General features: G+C 36.7%; 1 protein-coding gene across 1 annotated transcript; it reads left to right on the top strand.

Moving 5' to 3' along the window:
- Positions 1 to 11,000: 11,000 nt before the first annotated feature.
- LOC147381799 (uncharacterized) lies at positions 11,001 to 14,681 on the top strand. The gene is made up of 3 exons (XM_086429968.1): positions 11,001 to 11,099; positions 12,774 to 12,948; positions 13,891 to 14,681. Exons 1-3 carry the CDS (start codon positions 11,001 to 11,003, stop codon positions 14,679 to 14,681), a joined length of 1,065 nt encoding a protein of 354 aa, XP_086286094.1.
- Positions 14,682 to 19,184: the final 4,503 nt, after the last annotated feature.

Below are 19,184 nucleotides of genomic sequence, written 5' to 3'. Positions count from 1 at the left end.
TAAATGACTTTCAAAAATGCCCCTAGTTTCAAGGTTAGCTTTAACTGGGACTTGACTACGAGACTGATGGAATGGATTACGCTTGAAAAATATGGACTCTGATGTATGATAGATAGAAGAACTGACATTCTCTTAAATTTAAGACTCTTAAGATTATCATATGTGCAATAAAGAATTGATCATTTTCTTTCGAATTTCTTTTGAAAAATGCTTGAGCTGGACTTAAAAAATCTTGAAAATATTAGAATAAAAGATCTTCCTTTTCAAAGTGGTTGATGATTCTACATCTTCCATTAGCGAACACTTGAACAAGTAAACATACTTTTGAGATCCTACAATGTTCAAGATGACTTCTGATTTTTTCGACTTCAATATTGTCTTTGTCGGATGTGATTCTTGGCTAAAAGACAAATATCGTGGCTTGAATGGTTCTGCAGTTTCTGCACAAGCTTCCTTCTGATTTTTCTTCTTGATGGGGACTTTCCTTTCCCCCATTTGATGATACCCTAATTTTTGCCTAGATCGCCTCTTCAGGTTTTCAATCTAGCGGGCTTTGCTCTTTCTTTTCTTCTGATGATACCTTGATTTTTGCCTAGGTCGCCTTTTCAGGTTTTCAACCTAGCATGCTTTCTTTTTTATGGTTGTGCCCTAAATTTTGCCTAAGCCGCCTTTTCAGGTTTTCGACTTAGCGGGCTTCTCTTTTTTTTTTCTTGATGATCTTGTGTAACCAAATCGACAATTTCTCAGTTTCCTGCACCTTAACCGAGTCAATTAGCCTTCAGGAGGACTTAATAGGTGGGCTTAGGATATGGTTTAGAAAGAAAAGATATAAGGCTCAACTTCCCAAAATGCCCCTAGTTTGATATTCTCTCTTTTCTATCAATTATTTTGATTTTTTTCTAAATGCCCCTAGTTTGGCATTCTTTTCTTTTTATCAATTCTTCTGATTCTTTTTTCTAATGCCCTTAGTTTGGCATTCTTTTCTTTTGAACATTTCAATAGTAGATTTTTCTTTTGAATGACACTTTCCTTAATAGAATATATTTTTCTTTTAATGACCGGGCCTGAAGTAACTTCTCAGGTTGCCTACGTACCCCAAATATTTCTTTTTTTTCTTTTGGGATCAGGTCAAAACGTAGTTCATACTAAGATTCCCTCCCAAGGTTGGTCGGTATGGTTAAAAAAGAAGAGGCTACTGCTTTTATTTTTCTTTTAAAAGGCTGCGAGGGGCTAAAGAAGGTTTTTTTTTTCTTTTTTGGTAAGACAGGATGATTGTTCGACCAAAGAAGGCCTCCTTTGGTGAATGCTGCTTGACTTGGTCAAAGTTTCAGGAATTCGATATCTGAATTGCTCTGTCGAGCAAGGTCTTCTTTTGAGAATGAATATTCTTCAGTCTTCTTTTGTGAAATCGAGTATGATTGAGTTTTCTAACTCTGAAATTTCGAGAACTCTTTTATTCTCTTATGAATGAAAATTCTCCTCTTTTGAATGAGAAACCTGGTAGATCCACTTGTAAGTCTTAGTGTCTTTGTCGATGCCTTCAGCTATATCATTTTTGACCAATAATCTTCGACTTTGAAGTTCACCCTTTGACTATATGTCTTGATCTATATTTTTATGCGATCCATCTATGAGACCATGCAAGAAATATTGTTGAATTTCTCAAGTAAGTTTACTATGCTCTCATGTTCTCCTGAGGATAATGTATCACCAATTTGCACTTCTTGAGTGTACTCTTTAATTCCAATATTTATCAAATTTGATTAGTGAGCTTTAAGTCATTTCTCATGTTAGATTTTATGTTCACATCATTATTGCACACATGATAATCAAGCTTCTTTATTAGAATAAAAAGGAACACAAACTGACAAACCTTACTAAAACCCAAAAATAAATATGGCTAACTGAATTCAAAGACTGACGCAATTGAAGCTAAAAAAAAAACTAAGAAAACTTAAAAGACGACATCATTATGAATAGAGGGACACAAATCTAGAGTCTATGCCACTTCGGTTATCTTCGATGGATGACTTGAACTTGCCTGCTTTTACTATCTCTTCATATTTTGATTCAAGCCTCTGTCATATGCGCGACAATCCGTTGCTTCAATAATTTCCTGTTCTACAGTTCTGTCGCTGCCTTAGGGTAGTTGTGCTCATTCTGGCATGGAGCGAATGCACTGTTAAGACCCATTGGGTGAATGAAGGAAACTGGATCAATTGATTCGGGTTTGGATATGGATATTAGGTTCAGAGTAGGAGGGGGTTGATTTTGAAAAGTAGGCAAAGGGTTAGTCTTAACATTGGGAGTAGTAGGAGTGGGTAATGGTGACTTTTCCTTGCTCAATAAGGTCTTGGATAACATGTCTGAGAGTAATACACCTGTCAAGAACATGACCAGGCATCTGATGGAATTCACAGAATTGCCCATTATCCATGTTTGGAGGAAGAGGATTAGGCAAATGCTTAGGTTGTAAAGGCGTCAACAATCCCCTTTTCATCAATTTTTGATAAACAACACTAAGGGACATTCCAAGATTGGCAAACTATCTCCTAGACTTAGTTTGTGAAGGTTGAGTAGCTTGAGGAGATAGTGCGAAGGAGGTGTTGGCCACTTGTAAGGAATTGACATTAGGCTTAAAATGTTTGGGTTTTGACTCAGACGAGTTACCAAAAAGTCCCGAAGAGTAGGCATCCTCAACTTGATTTCCAGCCTCAAGGAGGGATTGAAAAGTAGGAAGGTACTGAGGCATCAAGTACTTGGCATAATTTGGAGTGAGATTCCTGAGGATAATCTTAACTTGTTCCTTCTCTTGAGGTCGGTCCCACAGTTGAGCGGCTTTAGCTCTCCATCGAGCAATGAACTCAGTGAAAGTTTCCCCAGATTTTTGTTTAGTAGTTTCTAAATCTCTTCTTGTGAGTTCAATATCCGTGTTGAATGAATATCGACCAATAAACTCTTTCATCAATTCATGCCATGTTCTTACCCGAGATGAGTCCAATGACATTAACCAGCGTAGTGCAGGACCTGTCAGGGTTCTTTGAAAAAGTTGAGCCATCTGTTCTTCATTCAGACCCTGAGATTGCATTATGCCGACATATACTTTTAAGTGAGTCCTAGGGCATCCAATACCGTCAAACTTCTCCATATCTGGCATTGTGAACTTTTCTGGTAGACGGACCGTGGGAAACAAGGTCATTGACCCTAACCCAAGAGTAAGATCATCAGGGTCTTTGATGTTCTTCAAAGCAGTTTCAACTTGAGTTATTCGATGAGCTAGGACAGGGTCAACGTGTAACTGATCATCTTCTTGGTTTTCAACGAGGTCAAACACATCCTGAGGTTCTATAGCTTTATCTTTTCCCTTTTCAATTTTCAGGGATTCAATTTGTATTTGGAAAGAGGCAATAATCTAGGCTTGAAAAGATTCTAAAATCTGACGGAGTGCAGCTTCATCCATGATACTTGTTTCTTCTTGTGGTAATGACTGACTACTTGGCAATGGTACTCTAGAAAGACGACTCTTTTCACGTACCCAAAGTGGTACAGATGGAGGTTTAGAACGTTTAGGACCAATTATTACCTGATTGGAAGTAAACCAAGGTTAACCATTGACTCTAAAGGTTTGACTCTTAACCACATGATTAAAGTTTTGATATAAAATAGCCCAAGTCTGACGGAAAATCGAATCCAAATGCATCATAAGTCTATAGTGACCAAGAAAGTGAGAAATTAGATGCGGGTCTACCCCTGATTGGGATTGAACCTTTGATCAGATAAATTAATTTGATCTTAAGATAGAATCTTTCTAGATAAAGTGGTCTGGATCTTTAAAAGTGAAACCAATTAGTCCAACTGATTTGGTATTGATCAGTTTGATCAATTTGTCCATTGGGTCAACTGGTTTATTTAAGTGATTCAAATTAATCGGTACATTTCACCGATTGGGTAGGACCGATATTGCGGGTTTTGTTTGAACAGTGTGGATCGGTCCGCCCACTTACTTTTTGGTTAGATTAAATGGAGCAACCCGGGAACACCCATAGTCAATTCGGGTCGTGACCTATAGGAAGGCTTCTAGACTCTAGGTTTACTACGTGCAATGCATTTTTATCTAGCCACCCTTGCCCAAGCACACCTATATACCTCTCGATACATGGTGACTTGGTTTGATATACCGTATAGGTGATAATCTAAAACCTCAATTCACTTCTCTGAAGTCAAAAACAGCCAGTTTGATCTCCAATTGAGAGGTGGCGCACAATGCTGAGCAAGGGCCCACTTAAATACCTCTCGTCTAGAATAGACGTAGTCTATCCCCCTCGTACAGTAGGGTACATCGGGGCAAGATCTTGCTTAGGCACCGGTTTTGACCAAGAAGTGCAATTGATATACTTGGATTATCTTTTATATACCTATGGGTACGAGTCAAAAGTTGTAGCTTTCATAAATGGTTTGGCATCCCACGAGGGGACTGACCACGTACTAGTACTACGTTGGCAATCGGGACATGTGACTGTGTGGCTTACAATAGGTCAAAGGCTCAGGTCGCTCCAGCCTGGGTGCATCAACATACTTCTCAGAATTACCTGATTAGATGGTATTGATGCCCCCAGTTTGATATACCCTAAGGTACGTGACTGAAGTTGTGGGTTTCATGAATGACGTCGCATCTCCGAAGAGACCGGGCCACGCACTAGTGCCACGTTGGCTAAATGGGACGTGTAAGTGAGTAAAGCGGTAAACGTGCATGTGGTGTGTGCAAAGCAAGGGTGGGGTGTGCCCGGGACCTTTTTCAAACAAATGGGCCCATGGATCTAATCAAACCAATCATACATTTAATCAAAACCAAAATCATTCAAATCATATGAATATTCAATTAAGATCACATTATTCCCATCACATAAGCACATTAACATTACGATCAACATCAATCATGTATTTCAAGCAAGATCATGGTAAATTAATCAATAAATATGGCATATGATAATGATCAAACAACATTGTAATAGGCATAATTTTTTATATTTTTAAGGTCCAATCATGATCACTTTTGGGTGATCCAAAATAAATCGAGATTCCAATAGGTGTTACATTGATGATAGAAGACAATGGTTGAGATGAGCTCACTCTCAATAACATTAATTGTGCCAACATTAGATAAATTCAGATTTTCTGTAAATTAGGAAAATACAATCTGAACTTGCATCGATGATATCTAAGGCTCCCGATAACGAAATCGAGTGAACTCAAGTTCTAAATTAATCTACTCGACGAGATCTACATTTTATTAAGAGGTTCCCAGACTTAATTCTCACTAAAATATTCTGTAAAAAAGTTTTAACGTTGCTGTCCCAACTTTCATTCAGAAATAATTCCAGATTTACAGATTGAACTTGCATCGATGATATCTAAGGCTTCCGATAACGAAATTGAGTGAACTCAGATTCTAAATTAATCTACTCGACGAGATCTACGTTTTATTAATAGATTCCCAGACTTAATTCTCACTACAATATTCTGTAAAAAAATTTTAACGTTGCTGTCCCAACTTTCATTCAGAAATAATTCCAGATTTACAGATTGAACTTGCATCGATGATATCTAAGGCTTCCGATAACGAAATTGAGTGAACTCAGATTCTAAATTAATCTACTCGACGAGATCTACGTTTTATTAATAGATTCCCAGACTTAATTCTCACTAGAATATTCTGTAAAAAAAATTTAACGTTGCTGTCCCAACTTTCATTCAGAAATAATTCCAGATTTACAGATTGAACTTGCATCGATGATATCTAAGGCTTCCGATAACGAAATTGAGTGAACTCAGATTCTAAATTAATCTACTCAATGAGATCTATATTTTATTAAGAGACTCCCAGACTTAATTCTTGCTAGAATATTCTCTAAAAATGTTTTAATATTTCTGTCCAACCTCCATCATTCCATCATTTTCATAGGTTAATTTGAATCTTTCATTATTTAGGAGTCATCAAAAAGTGATCCTTAATTGGAAAAAAAAAATGCAATACCCAAAATCATCTACAATCAAGATAAAAAAATAAATAAAAAGAAAAAATAAATAAAAAAATCCAACTAAATAAAAAAACTAGGTCATCTTGGCAATGCTCCCATACTTGGGTTTTTCAAGTTTGATCCTCAATAGTCCCCAGCGGAGTCGCCACTGAAAGCGCCCTCGATCCGCGGGGTGCGCGGATCCGTTTTTGACCCTTGAGGTTTGGGAGTCGCCACCTAGTTATTACGGTCTAGGAACCGATCAATGACTCTAAATGGATAAAAACTAATCTAAAACCAAGAAAACTGAATTCGGGGATCATGTTACGGGATTGGAAGGTGTGAGGCACCAACCCCGCCCGGCCAAAGCCGGTCTCTACTAAATTCCCAAGTAAATTACATTGCTAAAACCTAGATGAAAATATAAATAAAAAAAATACCTTTCCGATGCAAGGACTTTATTCCCTCAGATCTGACAAAAAAAGCTCCTTGTACCGTGCTCCCTTGCTTCGTTCTATTTCCGGATTTGACTTCGGATCTCCGAGGTAAGGTATCTCCTTGTTTTTTATTCTGAACTCTTCAAGTTCGTTGCGGATTTGGGGTGTTTTTAGAAGGCTTTTGGTGTTTTCTAGACTAAAATGAAGGAGGGATGTTAGCTAAGGAGTTGGGGCTCCAAAACTAGGGTTTATGGGGGGCTAGGGGAGCTTCTAGACCTACTTTTCTTAGGGTTATAATTTTATACGAAAATAGGATGTGAGCACCTCTATTTATAGATGTTTTTAGGGGTTGATTTGGATAGAGTTAGTTTAATTAGAGATCTTTTAATTAGAGTTGTGTTTTAGTTTGACTTGTTTTAAGTAGAATTGTGTTTTAATTAGAATTGTTTTAGGTAGAATTGTGTTTTAATTCAAATTGTTTTAGGTAGAATTATTTTTAAGTTAGAACTCTATTAGATAGAGTTATTATTTAATTATAATTCTATTATGACTTTTGGTCTTATTTGATTGACTTTTAATGTTTTGACTCTAGTCTTGCTTGATTTACTTTTAATTTTTGGAGACCCCCCCCTAAAATATCTTTAATTCTTTGGACCCCCAAATGGAAGGGTCCTTAAAGAAATATCCCACGACCCTCAACAATTTTGCCTGAGAGTCCGATTAATCGATTTTTTAGGTTCAAAATTTTAAATTATTTTATTAATGTTTAAATTTAATTATTTAATATTTTATTTATTAATTTCGAATTTTTTAATTATGAAAATTGTGAAATTACCGTTTTGCCCCCGGAGAGGACTTTTCACGTTTTAAGTCGGTTTTTAATGTTCTAGGATGTTTTAGAATCGGTTTTTCGTAAGGAATTCAATGAAAATATTGGTTTGTGTTATTTATGAAAAATTTTTGTGTGAAACGGTCGTGAACTTTATGAGGGGCATTTTCGTAATTTTGTCAAATTCTGTTAAAATTGGCGAAATGATTTATTTGGTTTCGATTTGTTATTTTATGTGTTCGAATGGGTTTTCCTAAGCGTAACGTAGGCTCTAAGGTTGTTTTGAGGTTAGGGGTATTTTGGTTAATTTGTTCAATTTTTAGTGATTTTTATCGTGAAGCTTCTTTTTGGTCTGCAAGATGATGATTTCTATGTTTCTGGGGTTGTGTTTTCCTAGCGTAGCGTGGTTTATAAGGTTTTTTCAGTTCGAGATACCTCATCCGGATTTCTGAAACATATCTGGTAACAAAGTAAAGCAATGGAATACACATCCATCATTGGGAATCATTGCAATCGGGTTGACGAGTTGATTAATCAGGCGGATGCAAGAATGGGGTGTCTACAGCTGTTCCGATCTCGCTCCACCAGTCCTGAAAATGGATCCACATCCACATCCACCTCATCACAACCATGAGGATCAACGAATGCTCAATGAGTTGTTCGCACCTATTACTGCCAACTCTCCATCATGTATAATTTTACTTGCCGCTAATGTGGCACAATTTGAAATTCAGGCAGCCACCATCAATATGCTGTCCAAATTTCACGGTTTCGAAAGCGAACAACCGTACAATCACCTCAATAAATTCTTGACCTTATGCCAGACATTCAAAAATAGTCACCTCGATGATGAGAATGTCAAGCTTAGGTTATTTCCACACTCTCTCGAAGACCATGCTGGATTTAGTTAAACTCCTTGTCTTTCAATTCTATCACTACGTGGGATGAGTTGTTGAGAAAATTCATGACCAAATTCTTCCCTATGGCGAAGACGGAACAATTCAAAAATGCCATTCGAAACTTCAAGGGAAGACAGGATGAAGAATTTTCCCAGACTTGGGAAAGGTTCAATGACCTCCTTGTTAAGTGTCCGCACCATGGGATAGACAAAGCCCAATTAGTTATTTTCTTTTATCAAGGTCTCCCAACAGCCCAGCGTATTCTTCTCGAGTCTATGCATCAGGGTAAATTCATGAATCAAACTCCTAATTAAGCTTATGAATTCTTAGGTGGTGTTTGTTACCGCTTCAAAACGTAGATTTCACTGCGTTTGCGGTGTGAATCTGCGTTAGCGTCTCAAATTACCGTTTGGAAAGAAAATTTACGTTCAAATTTTGCGTTTCTAAACACAGATATTAAAAGCTGGTAAAAGAAGCTTTTTCAATTTGCGTTTGTGGGAGAATCCAACACCGAAAAACGGTTCAGCTGAAACGATGGAAATACCCCCAGATTCTTCTTATTTGCTTCTCTTCTTCCATTCTCTATGACAGAACCGCACACAGCAGCTCTTGCACCAACTCCAACTCTCCAAGTGATGGATCCACACTGGAAAGAGAAAAGGGTTTATCCTGTTTTGGGTTTCATCTCTGTAGTAGGTTTTCTCTACTTGAATTTCGGCCACAAATTCAGTTTTTCGATTCTATGGCAACCAAAGATGAGTTTCATCAGTACGAACTCCCCCATTTCGTCATCAAAGGTGATGGTGGAGAGGAATCAATGGTGTGGAACTCGTATTGGTTGATGGAGGAGAGTGTGTGAAACAAATTGAGAGTAAGGTGTAGACACCCCATTTTTGCACTCGCCTGATTAATCAACTCGTCAACCCGATCGCAATGATTCCCAATGATGGATGTGTATTCCATTGCTTTATTTCGTTACCAGATGTGTTTCAGAAATTCGGATGAGGTATCTCAAACTGACAAAACATTAGAAACCACGCTACGTGTAGACATCCCATTTTTGCATCCGCTTGATTAATCAACTCGTCAACCCAATCGCAATGATTCCCAATGATGGATGTATATTCCATTGCTTTATTTTGTTACTAGATATGTTTCAGAAATCCGGATGAGGTATCTCGAATTGACAAAACCTTAGAAACCACGCTACGCTAGGAAAATACGACCCCAGAAACATAGAAATCATCATCTTGCAGACCAAAAAGAAGCTTCATGATAAAAATCACTAAAAATTGACCAAATTACCAAAATACCCCTAACCTCAAAACAACCCTATAGCTTACGTTACGCTTAGGAAAACTCTCTCAAACACATAAAATAACAAATAGGAACCAAATAAATCATTTCACCAATTTTAACAGAATTTGACAAAATTACGAAAATGCCCCTCATAAAGTTCGTGATTATTTCACACAAAAATTTTCATAAATGACACAAACTAATATTTTCATTGAATTCCTTATGAAAAATCGATTCTAAAACATCATAGAACATTAAAAACTGACTTAAAGGGTCAAAAGTCCTCTCCGGGGGCAAAACGGTAATTTCATAATTTTCATAATTAAAAAATTCAAAATTAATAAATAAAATATTAAATAATTAAAGTGAAACATTAATGAAATTAATTTAAAATTTTGAACCAAAAAAATCGATCAATTAGGTTTTCAAGTAAAATTGTTGAGGGTTCGTGGGATATTTCTTTAAGGACCCCTCCATTTGGGGGTCCAAAGAATTAAAGATATTTTAGAGGGGGTTCTCCAAAAATTAAAAGTAAATTAAGCAAGACTGAAGTCAAGGTATTAACGTCAATCAAGTGAGACTAAAGTCAAAATTAAAGTCAATTAAGCAAGACTAAAGTCAAGATATTAAAAGTCAATCAATTAAGACTAAAGTCAAAATATTAAAAGTCAATCAAATAAGACCAAAAGTCATAATAGAATTCTAATTAAATAATAACTCTATCTAATAGAGTTCTAACTTAAAAAACAATTCTACCTAAAACAATTCTAATTAAAACACCATTCTACCTAAAACAATTCTAACTAAAATACAACTCTAATTAAAAGAACTCTAATTAAACACTAACTCTATCAAAATCAACCCCTAAAAAAAATCTATAAATAGGGGTGCTCACACCCTATTTTCATATCAAATCATAAACCCTAAGAGAAGTAGGTCTAAAAGTCCCCCTAGCCTCCCATAAACCCTAGTTTTGGAGCCCCAACTCCATACCTAACATCCCTCCTTTGATTTTAGCATAAGAAATGCCTAAAAGCCTTCCAAAAATATCCCAAAATCCGTAACAAACTTGAAGAGTTCAGATCCAAAAATAAGGAGATACCTTGCCTCGGAGATCCAAAAATCAAATTCGGAGACAAAACGAAGTAAGGGAGTACGGTACAATGAGCTATTTTTGTCAGATCTGAGGGAACAAAATCCTTGCTATCGGAAAGGTATAAAATTTTTTATTTTTATTTTTATCTAGATTTTTAGCAATGTGATTTATTTGAGAAGTTAGTAGAGACCGGCTTTGGCAGGGCGGGGTTGGTGCCTAACACCTTCCAACCCCGTAACGTGATCCCCGGACTCTTTTTCTCTTTCTTAGATTAGTTTGCCTTTTTTAGAGTCAGTTTGGTTCCTAGACCTTAACAACTAGGTGGCGACTCCCAAACCTCAAGGGTCAAAAGCGGATCCGCGCACCCCACGGATCGAGGGCGCTTTCACAAGGGTTTCTAAGATGCTCAGTAGAGGAGCTCAAATGGGGATGACTGTTTGCAGGACTTGGGCTTTTAATGATGGAAAGGGTCCTGAGTCTCTTCAGATCTCACTTGGTGTCTTTGATGAGAGGGTTTTTCGGGTTTGTCCTCTCATCTTAAAATAAATATTTTATTTTTTTAATCTTAATGTGGTAAATTATATTGAATTTTATAGAATATTTTCTTCTTTTATATAATTTTATGTTATTATTATTATTTTTTATTCCACATATTGAGTTAGGATTCAATAAATTATATGGGAGTTGTATAGAATTCTATATATATAGGGGTGGTTCATAGGACATATGTAAAAAACAATGGTTTTTCAAAATATGGGTTAGAGGTTTTGGATTGAGCCGATTTTTTGCGAGGATGGTCACTATGATGAGAAGATCATCCTCACAAAAAATCATCTCAATCTGAAATTTCTACATCCATCAAAAGTGATTTACCAATTATTGGCAAAAATTGGTAAAAAATTGACAGTCCACATTCTAAATCACTTTTAATGGGGTTAGAAGTTTTAGATTGGACTGATTTTTTTTTTCTGGATGATCTTCCCATCATAGAGATCATCCTCACAAAAAATCTGCTCAATTTGAAACTTCTAACCCATATTTTGAAAATTTATTAATGTTACATTGTTTTTACATATGTTTTTTCATATGTCCCTTGATCCGTTCCTATACATATTTTGTTTTCTAGAATTTTATTTTATTTTATATATTTTTATCCCAAATATTGAGATTGGAAACATGAATCCTATTTCTCCATTATTCAATCTTGTGATGTATCTTGAGATCTTCTCTTACTACCTCCATACAAAGCACTCTCTCACTAGTGTTGTTATTGTTCTTCAATGTATGTGCCCACAAATGATTTCAAAAAATCTTTCAGTGTCGATATTGACGCGCCTAAATAATTTCAAAAAAAATTCTTTATTTAATCTTCTGTTTGGGCTATTTGTAAATTCCCTTGATTTTAAAAGTTATTGCTCTACTATTTTATTTAGTTTGCTCATTCTTGTTGTTCTCAACGATAAGCTTGATGGGATACATGAGCTTGAAGTAATAGTAATTGTTATAGGAATATGATGGAGATTGTATTTTTAAGATATTGCATGAAAAATCCATTATTATCTTACATTATTGTATATAAAAAGTTTCGAAATTATTTAAAATATGTCGAACCATGAATCCACTTTTTCGGGGTTTCTCAAATTAGATTACATACTTGTGTCAAACTCTGACACCCATACCTGTATCAATGCAACAAATGGTTGTGTACCTTTCAAGATGCGAATTAGTAGATTTATAAGATAAATTTGCTTCTTTTAGATTTTTTCATTACTTTTCCCTACGTATTATGAAGGTATTTTGTTATCAGAAAAATTTCATATGTCCATTTTTAAGAGGAGATGCTGTCGAAATTTCTATAAAATTATAAAATTTTTATAATTTTATAAACTTTTTAAAATTAAAATAATTATTTTTATAATTTTTTAATATAATTTATTATATTTATATATATTTAGTATAATTATATATTTATAAGGGTATTTTGATAATTTTTTATGCATTATGAGTGCATTATCAACCTTAAGGGTATTCTGGTCATTTTACCCTAATACAACAGATTCTAGAAGTTGTATCAAACAGTAATTACTAGATTCTAGTAAATAGCACAGCACTTTTACAAAGCTATATCAAACAAGCTTTTCAGTGTTTCAGCTTCTGACCGTAAATTCTGACAGCAGATTCTGACAGTAGATTCAGGCAGCTGAATCAAACGGGGCCTTAGTCGAATTAGCTGAGAATGCTCGAAATTGGAGCACAAACATAGGGGATTTCGATAGAAGAGATTTAGGAATCAAGAAGCTGGGCATGTATGAGGTTAAGTCTGATACTGAACTTAAGAATGTCATGAATAGCCTTGTGAATAGCTTACAAAGTCTCAACAAAAAGTTCGACGCTTTCAGTGTTAAAACCAACTTCTAAGAAGCCACTCTAATTCTTCAAGTTTCCATAAAGACATTTTCATCATGTCTGCTGTATGAGAATTCCAATCATTCTACGGAGAATTGTCCCACCTTGACTCTCTCGCAGTCAAAGCAAGCCAATGTTGTTGGAAATTACAGCACGTATAGGAAACCCACTCCTAACTCCTATAGTCAGACGTACCATCCCGATAATAGGTTTCACCCCAAATTTTCATATCTACAAAGTGAACCTATCCAATCAGGAGGTCCTCCAAGGTTTCAAAAAAATTTCAATCGTCAAACTCATGCCAGTACGAACCTATCTTTGGTTCCGCAACCATCCTATTCTTCATCTCAAAATTCTAATCAACGGGCGATCGTTGTGGACCCTATGACCAATTACTCTCCTCCTGTTGCTCAAACAAACTCAGCATTGGAATCAATGATGGCTGAGATATTAAAGCAACAACAGCAACTCATACAGCAACAAATCCAAACTACCCAGAATCAATCTCAGACCAATCAGGTTACTGCACAAGCAATAAAAAATTTAGAAGTTCAGATGGGTCAGTTAGCTTCATCCATAGGAGAGAAAAACAAAGGCCAGTTTCCCAGTCAAACTATGCCTAATCCAGCAGGAACTGTTCCAAGAGGACAGTATGAAATCAATAGTCAGGCAGGTTCCTCTGATTTTGTCCAAGTCGTCCACACCTTACGATCTGGTAAATTGGTGGACAATAAATTTGAAATGCCTGAGGAGGTTCTATCCAAAGAAACAACCTCTAGAGTACCTTCCACAGAAAAAGAAGATCAGTCCAAAGAAACACCTCCTCCTCTCGAGAGTCGAGTGATCATTCTCAAAGCCCCGTTCCCTCATAGACTCATAGATAACAAAAAGGGAAAATAATTGGAAGGAATTTTAGAAGTGTTTAAGAATGTTCAAATCAATATTCCCTTTCTTGATGCAATTCGTCAAATTCCCTCATATGCCAAGTTTCTCAAAGATCTCACCACAGTGAAGCGAAAAACTCCTGTGCCAAGAGAGGCTGTGATGACAGCCCAGTCTTCTTGTCTGATTCAGCAGACAATTATTCTTAAATTCAAAGACACAGGCTGTCCTACAATTTCTGTGCACATTGGAGATACGATGATTGAGAAATGTCTATTAGATCTTGGGACTAGTGTGAATCTTCTTCCTTTCTCAGTCTACCAGCAATTAGGTTTTGGGGAACTTAAACCTACGGATATCACTCTAAGTCTAGCAGATAGATCGGTGAAGATTCCTAAGGGAATAGTGGAGGATGTGATTATCAAAGTGAAGGATTTCTACTTGCCTGCCGACTTCGTAGTTCTTGACACTGAACCTGTCATTAATCCAAATTCTCATATTCCAGTCATCTTAGGAAGACCTTTCTTAACCACTTCCGATGCAGTCATCAAGTGTCGCAATGGTATCATGACCCTATCATTTGGGGACATGAAGGTCAAAATGAACGTCTTCCAAAATAAGTTCCAATCCACTGACATGGATGATTTGGAAGAAATCAATATGATCGACACCCTGGTCAGTAGTACGTTTAAAGAAGCGAAGAACAAGGATCCGTTTGAAGAGTATTTTAGCCAATTCGACCTTGAGTTAGATATCGAGAAATCCATCAAGGAGGTGAACTCTCTTCTTGAATCTGTCCCTATGATGGATTGGTAGCCAAAAATTCAGAGTCTGTCCTCTCTCTCGTCATCCCCAATAGTGGTAGAAATTCTAAAACTTGAGTTAAAGCAATTGCCTGATACGTTGAAATACACATTTTTGGGTAATGTTGAAATTTTTCCTGTCATTATCTCTCCTACTCTAGAAAAATCACAAGAAACTCGGTTACTTGACGTTCTGCGCAAAAATCAAGAAGTTATTGGGTGGACCATAGTTGATATTAAAAGCATCAGTCCTTCTGTGGTCTGTAGACACCCCATTTTTGCATCCGCCTGATTAATCAAGTCGTCAACCCGATCGCAAAGGTTCCCAATGATGGATGTCTATTCCAATGCTTTATTTTGTTATCAGATATGTTTCAGAAATCCGGATGAGGTATCTCAAACTGACAAAACTTAGAAACCACGCTACGCTAGGAAAATACTACCCTAGAAACATAGAAATCATCATCCTGCAAACCAAAAAGAAGTTTCACGATAAAAATCACTAAAAATGACCAAATTACCAAAATACCCCTAACATCAAAACAACCCTAGAGCCTACATTACGCTTAGGAAAATCCACTCAAACACATAAAATAACAAATCGAAACCAAGTAAACCACTTCGCCAATTTTCATAAAATTTGACAAAATTACGAAAATACCCCTCATAAAGTTCACGACCATTTCATACAAAAAACTTCATAAATGACAAAAACCAACATTCCCATTGAATTCCTTACGAAAAACTGATTCCAAAACATCCAGGAACATTGAAAAATGACTTAAAACGTAAAAAATCCTCTCCGAGGGCAAAATGGTAATTTCACAATTTTAATAATTAAAATTTTCGAAATTAATAAATAAATCATTAAATAATGTAAAGTGAAACATTAATAAAATTAATTATAAAATTTAAACCAAAAAATTGATCAATCAGGCTTTCAAGAATAATTGTTGATGGTTCGCAAGATTTTTCTTTAAGGACCCCTCCATTTGGGGGTCCAAAGAATCAAAGATAAAATAGAGGGGGGTTCTCCAAAAATTTAAATTCAATCAAGCAAGACTAAAGTCAAGATATTAAAGTCAATCAAATAAGACTAAAGTCAAAATTAAAGTCAATTAAGTAAGACTAGAGTCAAGCATTAAAGTCAATCTCATAAGACTAAAATCAAAATCCTAAATCAAAATCCTAATCTAAACTAATCGAGTCAATCTCATAAGACTAAGGTCAAAACCCTAAATCAAAACCCTAATGTAAACTAATCAAGTCAATCTCATAAGACTAAGGTCAAAACCCTAAATCAAAACCCTAATCTAAACTAATCAAGTCAATCTCATAAGACTAAAGTCAAAACCCTAATTGAAACCCTAAAAGAAACCCTAATCAAACCCTAATGCTTCTAAAAACTTTATAAATAGGAGCCTCCACACCCTATTTTCGTATCAAAGAAAAAACCCTAGGAAAGGTAGGTGAAGAAGCCTCCACAACCTCTCCAAAACCCTAATTTTGGAGCCTCAACTCCTTACCTAACACCCCTACTCTGATTTTAGCCTAAAAAACACCTAAAAACCTCTCAAAAACATCCCAAAAATTCACAACAAATTCGAAGCACCCAGATCCAAGAAGGAGATACCTTACCTCGGAGATCAGAAATCAGATCCGGAGATAGAACGAAGTAAGGAATACGGTACAAGGAGCCGTTTTCACCAGATCTGAGGGAATAACACTTTTACAGATCGAAGGTAAGTTTTTTTTTATTTTTTAATCTAGGTTTGTCATTAGCGATGTAGATTTATTTGGGATAAGTAGAGACCGGCAATGGCCAGGCGGGGTTGGTGCCTAACACCTTCCAACCCCGTAACATGATCCTCGGATTCAGATTTTCTGTAGTAGATTAATTTTTATCCATTTTAGAGTCAGTTTGGTTCCTAGACCACAATAACTAGGTGGCGACTCCCAAACCTCAAGGGTCAAAAGCGGATCCGTGCACCCCGCGGATCGATGGCACTATCATGGTCATGCATCAAATTCATCTTGAGGAAAATTTCAAATCATCGAAAGAACCACAGAGACGACTCAATCCGGTGTTACAAGAGGTAGTCCAAAAATAAGTCATCAAACTTTTAGATGCGGGTATTATATACCCCATCTCGGATAGTAAATGGGTTAGTCCAGTTCAAGTTGTCCCTAAAAAAGTCGGGTGTCACAGTTGTGACCAATCAGGATAATGAACTTATACCTACTCGAGTCCAAACCGGATGGAGAGTTTGTATGGACTACCGAAAACTGAATACGATGACACGTAAGGATCACTTCCCTCTTCCTTTCATCGATCAGATGCTCGAACGTTTAGCCGGTCATGCCTATTATTATTTTCTTGATGGATATTCAAGATACAACCAGATCCCAATTGCTCTTGAAGACCAAGAAAAGACAATGTTTACCTGTCCATTTGGGACCTTCGCCTATCGACGCATGCCCCTTGGGTTATGTAATGCTCCTACCACCTTTCAAAGGTGCATGTTGAGTATATTTTCTGATATGGTCGAAGACTTTCTTGAAGTCTTCATGGATGATTTTTCTATATTTGGATCAAGTTTGATGACTGTTTGGATCATTTGAAGCTAGTTTTGAAAAGATGTCGAGAGAAGCACCTTGTACTAAATTGGGAGAAGTCTCATTTCATGGTCACCTCTGGGATAGTTCTAGGGCATATTATTTCCCATAAAGGAATTGAGGTAGATAAAGCCAAGGTCGATCTTATAGCAAATTTGCCCCTACCTAGAACTGTGAAAGAAGTTCGTTCGTTCCTAGGGCATGCAGGGTTTTACAAAAGGTTCATCAAAGACTTTAGAAAAATTTTAAAACCCCTATGTAATCTGTTAGCCAAAGACATTCCTTTCGAGTTTTCTACCGTCTGCTTATCGGCCTTTGAGAAGCTGAAAACTGAGTTGACCTCAGCACCTATTATCCAACCACCCAATTGGGATATTCTATTTGAGGTGATGTGTGATGCATCTGATTACGCTATAGGTGCTGTATTGGGGCAACGAGTTGACAAACTCCCCCATGTCATCCAATATGCCAATAAGACGCTTAATGATGCCCAGCTCAATTATTCCACCACTGAGAAGGAACTACTAGCAGTAGTTTTTGCCTTAGATAAATTTCGTTCCTACCTTATCGGGTCCAAAGTAGTCATTTTCACTGACCACGCAACGCTGAAATGCCTTCTTACCAAGAAGGATGCAAAAGCGAGGTTGATACGATGGATCCTTCTTCTTCAAGAGTTTGATCTCGAAATTCGAGATAAAAGGGATGCGAGAATGTGGTTGCAGACCACCTATCTAGGCTAGTAGTTGAAACTCTTTCTGACTCTCTCCCAATTTCTGAAAATTTTCCTGACAAGCAAATCATGGCAATTTCCAATTTTGACACACCTTGGTACGCTGACATTGTCAACTGCCTAGTGACAGGTCAAACTCCCATCTCTTGGAGTAAACAAAATCGCTTGCGTTTCCTTGCCCAAGCCAAATGGTTCTTCTGGGATGATCCGTATTTATTCAAATACTGTTCAGACCAGATAATTTGTCGGTATGTTGATGAGAGAGAACTGAGTGGGATTCTGAAGTTCTGCCACAATCATGCTTGTGGTGGGCATTTTAGAGGAAAAAAACAATAGCTAAAATCTTATAATGTGATTTTTATTGGCCCACAATCTTTCGTGACGCTCATCTCTTTGCTAAATCTTGTGATAGATGTCAACGTCTAGGAAAAATCAATCAAAGAAATGAGATGCACCAACAACCAATTCTGATCATCGAAATCTTCGATGTTTGGGGTATTGACTTCATGGGTCCCTTCCCCATTTCACACGGATTTCAATACATTTTAGTCGCAGTCGACTACGTGTTAAAATGGGTTGAAGCCACAGCTTGTCGAACGAATGATCATAAGGTTGTTGTTCAATTTCTCAAAAATACTGTGTTTGCCCGATTCGGTACCCCTCGTGCTATCATTAGTGATGGAGGGAAACATTTCTGTAATCGAGTTTTCAAAAGTTTGAGACGCAAATATTCAATCACTCATAAGGTAGCTATTCCGTATCACCCACAAACCAATGGGCAGGTCAAAATTTCTAATCGTGAGATCAAAATCATTCTTGAAAAAACCGTCAATCCGACTCATAAAGATTGGTCCTTACGATTATCTGATGCCTTGTGGGCTACAGAACAACGTTCAAAACTCCAATAGGAATGTCCCATTATCGTTTAATCTTTAGTAGAGCCTGTCATTTGCCAGTCGAACTCGAGCATCGAGCTTATTGGGCGATAAAACATTTGAATTTTGATCTAGTGAAGGCTGGCGAGCTTAGAAAACTCCAACTCATTGAGTTGGAAGAATTAAGGAATGATGCTTACGATAGCGCAAAGCTATACAAAGATCGAACGAAAATCTGGCATGATAGGCACATTCAGAGAAAATCTTTCCACATAAGGCAGAGAGTGCTCCTTTA

This window comes from Akebia trifoliata, unplaced genomic scaffold, assembly GCF_017979445.1.
Source record: "Akebia trifoliata isolate Shusen 1 unplaced genomic scaffold, ASM1797944v1 Contig00252, whole genome shotgun sequence".
NCBI classification, from domain to species: Eukaryota; Viridiplantae; Streptophyta; class Magnoliopsida; order Ranunculales; family Lardizabalaceae; genus Akebia; species Akebia trifoliata.
The sequence above is the reverse complement of the archived record's forward strand: the minus strand, read 5'-3'. Positions and strand labels throughout refer to the sequence as shown.